Source organism: Papaver somniferum, chromosome 4 (genome assembly GCF_003573695.1).
Source record: "Papaver somniferum cultivar HN1 chromosome 4, ASM357369v1, whole genome shotgun sequence".
NCBI lineage: Eukaryota > Viridiplantae > Streptophyta > Magnoliopsida > Ranunculales > Papaveraceae > Papaver > Papaver somniferum.
In genome coordinates, this window is record NC_039361.1 from 19817416 (window position 1) to 19829525 (window position 12110).

The 12110-nt window shown below is 37.3% G+C and overlaps 1 protein-coding gene and 1 long non-coding RNA gene across 2 annotated transcripts; one reads left to right on the forward strand and one right to left on the reverse strand.

The window, feature by feature from the left end:
* The first annotated feature begins 1540 nt into the window (after positions 1 to 1540).
* LOC113274505 lies at positions 1541 to 3341 on the forward strand. The gene is made up of 4 exons (XR_003323030.1): positions 1541 to 1626; positions 2851 to 2923; positions 3021 to 3090; positions 3291 to 3341. It is a non-coding gene; the product is annotated as an uncharacterized LOC113274505 (long non-coding RNA).
* Positions 3342 to 3418: 77 nt separating this feature from the next.
* Positions 3419 to 11761, reverse strand: LOC113272125 (F-box protein At3g07870-like). Its single transcript, XM_026522028.1, has 2 exons — positions 10997 to 11761; positions 3419 to 3475 (listed from the first exon to the last, which is right to left on the reverse strand). Exons 1-2 carry the CDS (start codon positions 11759 to 11761, stop codon positions 3419 to 3421), a joined length of 822 nt encoding a protein of 273 aa, XP_026377813.1.
* Positions 11762 to 12110: the final 349 nt, after the last annotated feature.

Below are 12110 nucleotides of genomic sequence, written 5' to 3' on the forward strand. Positions count from 1 at the left end.
TTGTTTCTCATTTCCCTTCGCTCATTTTCCATCTCTTATCTTCCTCTCTAACACAGAAAACCCTATGATCAAACCTTGACCCAAACTTATCACCGTCCAAAACCTTTTAGACAAAATTAAAGCTTCATGTCTCTCTCCCCCCCTCTTAACACACAAAAGAAACCCTAACTCTCAAATGTTCCTCCGGCTTCATTCGTTCACTGATTCATTCTCTGACTACCACCTCTGAATCCCCTTCTTTCTCACTCTCTCTGTAAAAAAATTTGCTGAAGTAGTAAATGGATCTTTCACAAGACCTAAAAATTTGGATTCCACATAAGACCTAAAATTCAGAGAGATTTATTTTTCTCATCATTATTTATGTTTAATTTTCTTCATCTGAAACTAATGGCGGCTTCATTACCGATTTGGGAAACCGGTGAGGAGATGCAGAAATTCAGAGATGAAATTGGTGGCTATGAAACAGGCTGTTGCTGCTGATGGAAGAATCAAGAAACGGGGTTTGTTTGAATTCTTATTACATGAGATTTTGTGTCACTGATTTGAATTTGGTCGCTGTTGAAGACATTGATGTTTGGGGATTCCTTTTGATTCCTAGGGTTTTTTTGTTCCTCTCTCTGTTGTAATCACTCAATATCTTTTGCATATATCCCTAATTGACATCAGCCTTGTCTGGTAACATTGAGTCAGTCCCTGATGTCACATTCATTATATCTACATGTTGTGTTTCTGGTCACTCTTGTTTTTTCCTTTTTTATATTATTGTAAATTCACATAAGATATTTCTTAAGAATAATCATTAGTAAAGCTCGGAGGGTTGATTACTTGAATATAACAGTCGTTTCTTGGATTCAAAATTCGGATAGAGTTTTGAGGCCAGATTTTGTTAGTTGTCTTAATAGATTATTGTATGTTATATTATGGTTGTGCCAACCTAGAGGATTCCCTGTCAACTGCTGAAATCTATGCCTGAATAGCTTAGAACCTAAACTACTGCCTTTCTGCCCATTGTTCCATGAAGTTTATTTTGACAATGAAAATAGTTAAATATATGCAGAAACATGGAAATTAGATGCCTCTATGCAGATCACTAGCCGAACCCCTTTTTACCATGTTGCTGCATTATTTTCTCTAGTTACATTTGGTATAAGCCGCTTCTAAATGAAGACTAGACTGGGCATTTCGTGAGTCAATTTTACAACTTGCTTTTTGCTGGACTTCTTCACACCTCCCATACAGTGGAAGGTTGATTCGGCTGTACTTTGAATATGTGTCTACCCTATTTTAGTATGTGTAAGCAGTTTCTTAAGAAGCTTATAATTTGTCCTTTTTTTTATCACTCACCAATTTTTCTCTTTTGGCATCTACGGCAGTGAGTTAGCCTTCCATTCTCTGGTCAAGTAATTCAAGCCAAAGCCTTCAATGGAGACAAAGAGGGTCTCGAGGAAGGTGGGGATGAGCACAATGGTATTATCTGCGTAACCTGCGGTCAGAACTTTCCCATGGGATGAGTTTTTCTATTGCCGAGAAATCTGTTGATTAGACGGAGAAGTGGGAATATAGGGATGAACTTGTAATTCTACAGCTTGTACCAACAAGAGAGTGTACCATTGGGACAGCCTGCAGGTTTGTTTTTCTCTTAATAGGGCTCAACTTATATCTCCTTCAGTATTTTATAATTCTTAGTAAGGATGAAATCTTGCTTGTGTCTCCCTCGCTACATAATGTCCAGATTCTTTTTATGTGTATGTCCTGTTTCAATGTTTGACAGCTTGACTAGTATATACCAGATAATTTGGAGCCTCGCACTGCCTTATTTCCAGGGTTACCATGACTAATAGATTTGTGATGTTCATCTATATATTTCTAGTACATGCTAAAGGATTTGGAGCCTAGCACTGCCTTATCTCCAGGGTTGACCTGACTAGCAGATTTATAGTGTCCAATTATTCGATATGATGTCACAAAATTAGACCAGTCTTATGGTGAACATTAAGTCAATGTTTGATATTTATTGTATTTTCTGATCATGCTTTTTTTTGTGAGGTCGACCGTATTCTGTAAACGCTAGAGAGATGATGTTGACATGGCTTATAGGGTTGTGGATCACCATGTAAGGTTGTTCATCGAAGCTTCACTTCCTTAAAAAAAAATCAAAGCTTCACAGATGATTTCAAGTAAAACTCATCAAGGTCTGTCGTTTCTGCTCACACTAACACTGCTAGAAATCCCGTAGGAAGAAAGATGACTATTCTAGGTCTGTAAGGAGGTGGTGTACTATCAGAACATTGTTTCTGACTTGTTACTCCTAGTGGAGTTGATTTTGTTCAATCGCTTGCAACATATATTTTCTTGGAAATATGTTCTGAATAGTGTCACCATATTAAACTCACATATATGATGTTGCTGGTGCTCAAGAATGTGATCATGGAAGTTCATTTCACTAAGTAAAAAAGGTATAACTTAATCCAACTTGCTTGTGTGTATCTGAAAAATGAGATGAATTGCTGTTAGAGCTCTTGCCTGTTTGTGATCCCAATGAGAATGTCTTTCTGTTGATGCTGCTTTTTTTTATTTTATATTTAGTATCGCATTTTCTGGGCTTACGAAACTGGGTGTTAGGGTAACGTCTTCAACTATTATTCGGTGTTCACCATGTATAAATGTCCTACATATTGTGTATGTTACTGTATTTTGTGTTCAGTTGAACACATACTTCGGCCATTACATCTTTGTCTAAATCTCTGAGCCACTTGTCATATTTTGACTTGTATGCGCGATTCACAAAAGTTATCATTATGCTTATGACCTCGGGTGCTGATTTTTATTTTCTTTTTCATTTCATATTAGGAATCTGACTATGTTCCTGAACCTGTTGAATTGTTACCAAGAGAATTTATTGAGGTTGCCACACCTGGGAAAGGTCTGCGTGCTGTTCATGTTTTTGAATAGTCTTGCTTCTTGGGTTAGATGTGTTGTTATCTGGAACTGGTGTCTGAAAATTTATTCTTTAATGGCAGTGCAAGAGGCCGAGATGGATAGAGCAAAGGAGGCAACCTGATCTGAGTCCTGACGAATCTGGAATCAAGAGTAAGAATTCTTTTCCTCGTTCTTAATTGGTATAAGAAATGCAAACTCACAATACTTATGTAATATTTGACCTTGAGGATTAACTAAAACAATAGTTTGACCTTGAGAATTAACTAAAACACGTCCTCCTCTATATAAAAAAATAAGCCTGCTATTCTATATTCACATACATCATCTTGTAAATTGTAATTTCTCTCCAGACGATTGCATCAGAGGATTCAGGGTGTCGAATATCCAGGGAAGGTGAGAGGTACTTGATACTTTTAGGGAATTATTACTTTTTGTAAATTTTTTACTTAGGTGGTTTACCAGAATCTAAAATCTACTTTTATGTAATGGCAACAGGAAAAACATAACACATGCCCAGTTTGTAGACATGAACTTCCTACAGATAATAAAGCGTATGAGAGCTGGAAAGAGTGAGAAAGAGGCTGAAAAAGCGTAAAGGTATGCCGCAAATTATGTATGTTGAGACTTAATTAACTTAAGATAATAAACAAACTTGGGTCTTTGTATAGCAGTTTACCGAATTTTTAAAAGCAATTGTAATAGATGTAGCAGAACCAATAATGGTGTTACTATCAGAGTTTACTCTTGTTTATATAAAATCTTAAGATTCGATAACTGGTTCAATTCTAATTATAGTCTTGATTAATTTTTTATGGATGGTTATTTAGGTGAATTTGCTACAAATGATAAAAGAGGGGGCCAATAGGTCCCTGAAGATAAATTAAGCGATAAAAATTGCAATTTTTTCGAGTGACTAAAAGCTAATATTTGCCACGTTAAATACGTTTTATGTCATTTTATAAAGGTTATCGCCATGGTTTGTGGTATCCTATGTGTCCAAAAGGTGAAAAATAGCCACATTGAAAACACTTGATGTGTCCAAAAGGTGAACAATAGCTACATTGAAAACACTTGATGTGTCCAAAAGGTAAACAATGGCTACATTCAAAACACTTGATGTGTCTTTCGAAAAAATTTAGCCACGGTGGTACAAATGTTTAGTAGCCATAACTTATTAATCGGTCGTGTAAAATGTTTATCATGTGTCCAAAAATATAGATGGCCATGGTACCATAGATTAAGCGTGACTACAAATCATGTATTAGCCATGTTAAATTATTTTCCGTGTGTCCAAATGATAGAGATGGCCATGGATGAGAAAAATTAGTGTGACTGCAACTCATGAATTGGCCATGATAAAATGAATTTTGCGTGTCCAATTGATGACAAAGGCCACGGCTATAATAAAATTCACGTGACTTTAAGGTAAACTTTAGCCACATATAATTAAACTGTGTGTCTATAAGGATCCTATGGCCATGGTGATAGTGAAAATGCTTAACTACAAAAAAAATATTGAGTACCATATAGACACGGTTTTAGAGTTATGGCCATGGTAAATTATATTTTATAGCCACTCAAAGTTTATGTAGCCATAGGGATACCTTTTTGTCTCGGCACCTGATGCCACATTTTTGGAGTGAAAAAAATCCATGACCAAAAGCCTATGGACACGGTGATTAAGTGTGGCCAATGTGAAGATTTGTACTAGTGGAAAAGAAGCGACCGTAGGATCTAAATGTGATCTAATCTGAAGGCTTGGAATTTAGGTACTATGGTGTTTTGCAGAGACTTCAGATTTTGATGCTCTACGAAGGATCGACCATTGGATGATGAGATGGATCCGATCTAACGGTTTAGAATGGAGGCGGGTATGGATATAGAAAATGGGTTTGGGTAAGGGTTTTGGGCCTTGGGTATGCCAAGCCCATATCTTCTTCAAGAACAATTCTTCCTTCTTGAGCCCATTCCTAGCTTTTTGGACGTGCGCTCCATTCTTTGCGGCTTCCTTGCGTAATTTCTTCCGGCTTTTCACCACTCTTCAGCTCTTTTCCGCTCCGCAAGTTATCCAGACTTTATTTATTACCTAAAACTGCAAAATTAAGTAAGAAAAATATTTATTCTTGAAAACAATGAAAATACAGAATATGGGATAAAATGTAGAATTACTGCACAAAAGATGAGTTAAATGCCAACAAAAAGGAATAAATATATACAATATTTGGCACTCATCAAATACCCCCAAACCTGAATTTTACTTGTCCTCAAGTAAAACAAAACTAAGGAAATCCTAACTATACCACTGTCGCTGGTCTCTCGAATGCATTTAGCGTATGCACTAAGCCTTTTAAACCACTAAGTGTCCCTAGTGGACGAGTTGAAGTCTCGTGAAGGTTTGCTTAGAACGTACCTACAAAGTTCTAGGTCAAAATATAAGCTCAGATTCCATCAAATGTGACATGTGCAAGTCAGTTAAGCTCACAGCAAAATGGAGATGTCAATCTAGCTATCGAAGGCACAATCCTAGCACTGATAACAAAAAAAGACATGTGATAAGAGTGTAAAGTGTATCTACACATGTGTAAAGAAAGATCGGATGTTATGACTACTAATCACCAAGAGATAGTTTCTCAGGCTAAGAACCAAGGTCGAAATCTAGCTAGCTGTCCGGACTTTACGAGAATTGTGAATGAGTTGGAGGTATTTCACAATTACTCGCGTTGTACATCAATGGCATACACCCTCCTTGCTTATTACAATGAAAAAAACAAAATGACTATTTACATGACTCTTATTTACATTGACTACTCTCTTTTATTTTTGGAACAAGAGAGGATGGAATTGATAAATACTTGATTTTTTTTTTTTTTTTTTATGATAAATTTTTTTTTCTGAATATATACATCGTTTTTTTTTTTTTTTTGAACAAAGAAACACTTTTGATACATATACAAAAGGAAACAAAAGATTACATGACACTTTGCAAGAGGTAGCCCTTTTTGATGCACCCAGTTAAATTCGATGGTTGTCTTTCTTAATGTAACCTCCACCTTCTATCCCAACCAACCAAAGAACAAGCTAGTCAAGTTTCGTTCAGTATTCTAAAGTGATTGGCAATCGTAACTTCCTATCAAACACCTTGAAGATCGAGGCCATACATGTATTGGTAGATCGTGCGCGTGCAAATTTCTTATCACTATGTGAATTGTGCTAGAATCAGGGTGCCTAAATATCTAGACTAAGACTCCTAAAAATTACATATTTGCACAAGAGTCAACATTTTAAGGTAAATGAGCTCCTTTTTTATGATTTTTTTAATTTTTTTAATTTTTTTATTTTGATTTTTTAATTTTTTTCAAAAAGAAGGAGTTCTTTTTCAATTATAGCATATTATCATGGTATCTACTCTATACCCCCAAACTAAACTAAACATTGTCCTCAATGTTTGAAAATATGGAAAGAATTAAAATGCAACATATGGAAAGGGACATGCTGAGTAGAGTAAAAGGAGAGAGAATACCCGATTTCGGCGAAAGCAGAATTAAAACTCCGTTATCCAAGGCAAAACTCCAACATATTCGGAGTCACAATGGATGAGCACAAAATATATACAAAAGGAAATTTAACTAACACATTATCTACAAGCAAATTTTGGTTTTTAATGGGATTGGACTTTTTGGGAAAAATTTGGTTTTGTCGGGAGACATTTTTTTTGGTTTTTTTAAAATTTTGGGAGCAAGTTTGGTTTTAATGGGATAAAGAGGAAAAAATTTGGTTGTAAAAATGGGAGCAAGTAAAATTTTGGTTTTTAGGGAAAGATTTGGAAAACTTTTTGATTTTTATGGGAGAATTTTGGTTTTGAAATAAGGAGAATTTTTTTTTTTTTTTTTTTTTTTTTAAAAGAAAATAAAATTTGGTTTTTGAATGGGAGCAAGCCCACTGTTGGTTTTGTGTTTGCTTTGGCTCAGCTGGTTTGAAAACGTTTGGTGAAACTGAGTCCAAAATCTCGGCCTAGAATTTGGGTACTCGGCCCACTAACGAGTTAACCTAGCGTGATCGGTTACAAGCTCAGCTGGGTTTAAAAACCCAGAATACAAAATACAAGTCCAAATTAAACAAGCTCACAAAAATTAAATACAAGCCCACAAATTAAACAAACAAGCCCACAAAAATTAATTACAACCCAACAGAAAATAAGAAGCCCAAAAATTGGCTTTAATATTACAAGCCCACAATTAAAAAATTGGAAGCCCACAATTCGGGTTCTCTTAAATGGGTTACCTTTTAAGCACAGCCCAGCTGATCTGATATTGTTGCAAAAACCCAGTTGGGCTTTGGTTCTTTTCCTTGGTGGCGTCCCAGCAGAGGAAAAACAGGTTCAGAACAGCAGGTCCAACAGAAAATGAAGTGAAGCAGATGCAGATGCAAATGCTATGCAGTGGAATGCAAAAATAGCTAATAAAACTACAAGAAAAACACAGCACCAATCCCCGGCAGCGGCGCCAAAAACTTGGTGGGCCCGGGAAAGCGTATAAAATTGAGGCGAAATGAAACGGGCCTACAGTAATACCGCAAGTGCACGGTCGTCAGTTGTAGCTCGTGCAAGTACGGGTCGATCCACAGAGACTGGGTGTGTTTTGTAGTGTTTAGCTATTTTGGGCTTCTAAGTTGTTGTTGGTTAACTATGAAGCCTTTTGGGCTTTGGGCTTAGGGTACCTTTGGATTATAGGCTTGTTTGATAATGAAGTGAACTGAGCTTGGGCTCAGTTGGTCTTGAAGTGCACTAGGCTTGGCCTTTGAAGTGCACTGGGATTTGAATGTCAATGGGCTTTGAGTACCCTTGACAGTGAACTGGGCCTTTGGTGGACTGAATTAGGCTTTTGCCTTAAACCTGAATTGGACTGGGCCTTTAATTGAGTTCAGGCTTTGATTGAATCAGGCTTTTACTTTAAAAGTGACCTGGGCCTTTGTAATGACTGAGAACTGGGCTTGGTAACCTAATGATGAGCTGGGCCTTGAGCCGTGAGCCAAGCTCAGTTGCAGCAGCAGCAGTGGCTGTAGCACAGGGCAAGAGAAGCAAGATGGAGCAGCAGCAGGAGAAGTTGAAGTAGCAGGAGAAAATAGCAAACAAAATGAAGGACAAGTGAAAGTAAAACAGTGGCAGTAAATGAATGAGGAAAAGTGACAGTGCAATGAAACTAAACAAGAACAATGGAACCAAGGCCTAAGCCAAGGGCAGGGGTGTGAAGAAGACAGTGAAGTAAAAAAAAAGGAAGGAAAAAAAAAAAGCAAAGCCAAGGCAATGGCTTTAGGCATTCATCTAGAGTGGGAAGAGAACCAGCTTGCTCACAGTCACTAGTGAGCACTAGTTTCTCCCCACTGCTCAATCAACTCAATGCTCTAAGGCTCTAACCTAGCATTGACACACAACAATAAACTAATCCTAACATTTGAGAAGCTAACAGTTGACAAAACAAGAGAGCCTAGGCATACAACTAGAGTGGGAAGAGAACCAGTTTGCTCACAGTCACTAGTGAGCACTAGTTTCTCCCCACTGCTCAATCAATCCAATGCTTCAAGGCTTCTAGCCTAACATTCCATCACTTCACAATGAACAAACTTAACATTTGAGCATTTAAACTAACATTAACATTAAACAGAATTAACACTAACAGGATTATCATTAACAGGGGACAAACAGGAACAATGAACAATATTAAGCTAAACATGAACCCTAAACAGAGCACTAAACTGGACACTTAAACAGAACAAGAACAGGAATTACAGTGAGCAAAACATAAGAAGAATAGGAACAGTAAGCATTAAACATCAAGTAACAGGACATGGTATTCAGAAATTAAACAGGTCATGGAATTATAAAAACAGCAAATATTAAACAGAAATATAACAACAAGAATTAAACAGCACAAAATAACAGAATTGAGAACAAATTAAACATAACCCTAAAGATTTAAATTGATTTGAAGTTGAAATTGAAAATTAAAATTAAACATACACTAACCCAAATTTGGGGGAATCTTGGCTAGCCCAAGAACACCCTCTCTCCGCTCTACATCACCCCCTATTTATATCACCAAATACCCAATTTTTCCGAAACCCTAGAATTGAAATTAGGGTTTTCAATTTCCGAAATTTACTCACCAAAACTTTGAATTGACGTCGCCCCATGTCTTCTCTGCCTCTCTCGGTTCTTCTCCTTCCCCAATCGCTACAATTGCTCCCTAATTTGAGGTGTTTTATCAACCCTCACCTAGGTCAGTTGGTGAGAGAGGTTAAAGCACTTCGAATTAGGGGGATGGGTCGTGTCGGGTAATGATGGAGATGGTGGAGTTGGTGGTAGAAATGGTGGTGACAGGAGCGATGGATGATGGAAGTAGCAGGTGGAGGTGATGGTGGTGGAATGGGTGTTTCTGCAGAGGAATGGGGGAGAAGAAGTCGATGGGAATGATGGAGGGTATGTTTGGTTAAGGTATAGGCATTAGGTACTAGAGTGTTGGTCGGGTGTAGCGGATTTATATGTTGGCGAATCTGAGTCACTGGATGCTAAGCTGTAGGTGAATCGGATGGCTACCCCTGAAGAGTCTGGTAGCGACCGTCGGATGTCTTGATACAACGAAGTTAACGGCGAAGATCGAGGTTAGGTGCTGTAGTGTTTAGCAGAAGTATCGCTATTTGATGCGCAGGCAAAGAATCGACCGTAGGATCTAAATGTGATCTAATCTGAAGGCTTGGAATTTAGGTATTATGGTGTTTTGCAGAGACTTCAGATTTTGATGCTCTACGAAGGATCGACCATTGGATGATGAGATGGATCCGATCTAACGGTTTAGAATGGAGGCGGGTATGGATATAGAAAATGGGTTTGGGTAAGGGTTTTGGGCCTTGGGTATGCCAAGCCCATATCTTCTTCAAGAACAATTCTTCCTTCTTGAGCCCATTCCTAGCTTTTTGTACGTGCGCTCCATTCTTTGCGGCTTCCTTGCGTAATTTCTTCCGGCTTTTCACCACTCTTCAGCTCTTTTCCTCTCCGCAAGTTATCCAGACTTTATTTATTACCTAAAAATGCAAAATTAAGTAAGAAAAATATTTATTCTTGAAAACAATGAAAATACATAATATGGGATAAAATGTAGAATTACTGCACAAAAGATGAGTTAAATGCCAACAAAAAGGGATAAATATATACAATATTTGGCACTCATCAATTGACAATACTAGGCTGTTCTTCGGGAATATAAGTCTGGTTTATCAATTGGTTCCTGTTCACCTTGATTTATCAAAAGACGGAAAAAAAACTCGTAGGTCGTGGGAGACGGATTCATCTATTACCGTAGACTTTTCCGTGTGATATAGATTTGTTTATTAAAGTCTTCGACTTTGGGTCGTAGCAACTCTTAGTTGTGGGTGAGATCAGCTAAGGGAATCAAGTACGTAGCATCATGGTGGGATCAGAGACGTAGGAGCATAACTGTACCTTGGATCAGTATGAGATTGATTGGGGTTCAACTACAGTCTAGACCGAAGTTAGTTTGGAGTAGGCTAGTGTCTGTAGCGGATTAATACAGTGTGTGTTCAATCTGGACTAGGTCCCGGGGTTTTTCTGCATTTGCGGTTTCCTTTTTAACAAAATTCTGGTGTCTGTGTTATTTCTTTTCCGCATTATATATTGTTATATAATTGAAATATCACAGGTTGTGCGTTGTTCAATCAATTAGAATATCCGACCTTTTGGTTGTTGATTTAAATTGATTGACACTTGGATATTGGTCTTTGGTACCATCCAAGTTATCTCTCTAGTATTTGATAAAGACTCGCAGATTTCTATTTGCTTGAGTATATATCAAATCGAGAGATTGAGATATAAACTCTTTGATATACTTTTTATCTAGATTGAGTCTGACTGTCTAGTTGATTGTCTAGAAAATATATTGGAGTTTGTCCATACAAATTTCTAAGCGAAATATTGGGTGTGGTTGTTGTACCCCCACTTTTTCACAATGGATTCCATTGTTTTTGCATCAGTTTCTTCTAATACCTTTAATGAAAATAAAGTATTCTTGTGAGGGATTGCTTCACTAATAAACTTTCCAAAACTCACATCCATTTTGACAGATGATGTTTCCAGATCGTAACAATAAATTTTGTGCTGCTCATAGCATAGAAGCCTACCACTCTTGATAATCCCAAATGGCTGCGGTATGTAACTGTCAAAACTAAACTCTTTACTCCAGCTCAGGTCAGCATTATCTTCATTCTTCTTCAATAACCATATATCAACACCACGTGGATAACGATAATAAGTAACACTTAGAAAACCACCTAAAACCCCTACATATCGACAATGAGTTCCTATCAAGCGGGGTGGCGAATGAAGTTCACTACACTTTTCATCAGCTAAATGGAAAACAATAATGGTTCCATCGAAGGCCACCCAATGAAGAGCTCCATTTGCAAAAGCACCAGTACACCGTGGAACACATTTTATGTCTATCGTTCCTGCATTTCTCCATCCAATACCGCTACCTAGAGTGTATACCTGAATAATTCCTACATTTGGGTCTCTTTCGGTGTTATGGATTCTAACAACCTTGTACTGATTCGTTGACGGAATGTAACCAAAGCCAGTTAACAAGTCTAACATGTCTTTCCCTTCAAATTTTGGAAGGACAATATATTCTCTGGTAGCAGGATTACATATATAAACATCATCTTCTTCAAAGGATTCATTGAAGCACATTAATCCATTACATGATCCATCAAATGAATAAATACTACGCTTAAGTAAAGGTTTTAAATCCATCCTTGTATTTCTATTAAAGGGTGTCTCATTACAATTCTCATCATACTCAGTACAATAAAATTCATTAAGCCCTTCTTCATAACAATAGAAAATGAAACTCAACTTATCATAATCATCAGTAGAATCAAGACGATTCAAGTGGATCTGACCGAATAATGGATGATGAACAACTTCACTTCATAGCTTACAGACTGATTTGCAGCGTAGAATACATTTTTTTGGTAAGAGAATTAAAATTTCTAACACAATATCTTTTGGTAGAATATTAAACCTCCCCATCATGAAAAACCCTTTGCTCAGAGAGAAGGAAAGTAATAGAAATAGCAGAAGAGAGAGCGTAAATTGAATC

Coding starts and splice junctions, on each gene's coding strand:
- LOC113272125 (XM_026522028.1), bottom strand. CDS start 11,761: ATGGATTTAAAACCTTTACTTAAGCGTAGTATTTATTCATTTGATGGA. Junction 3,476..10,996: donor ATACTTTATTTTCATTAAAG/GTATTAGAAGAA, acceptor TATTATCTGTAG/GAAGTTCATGTCTACAAACT.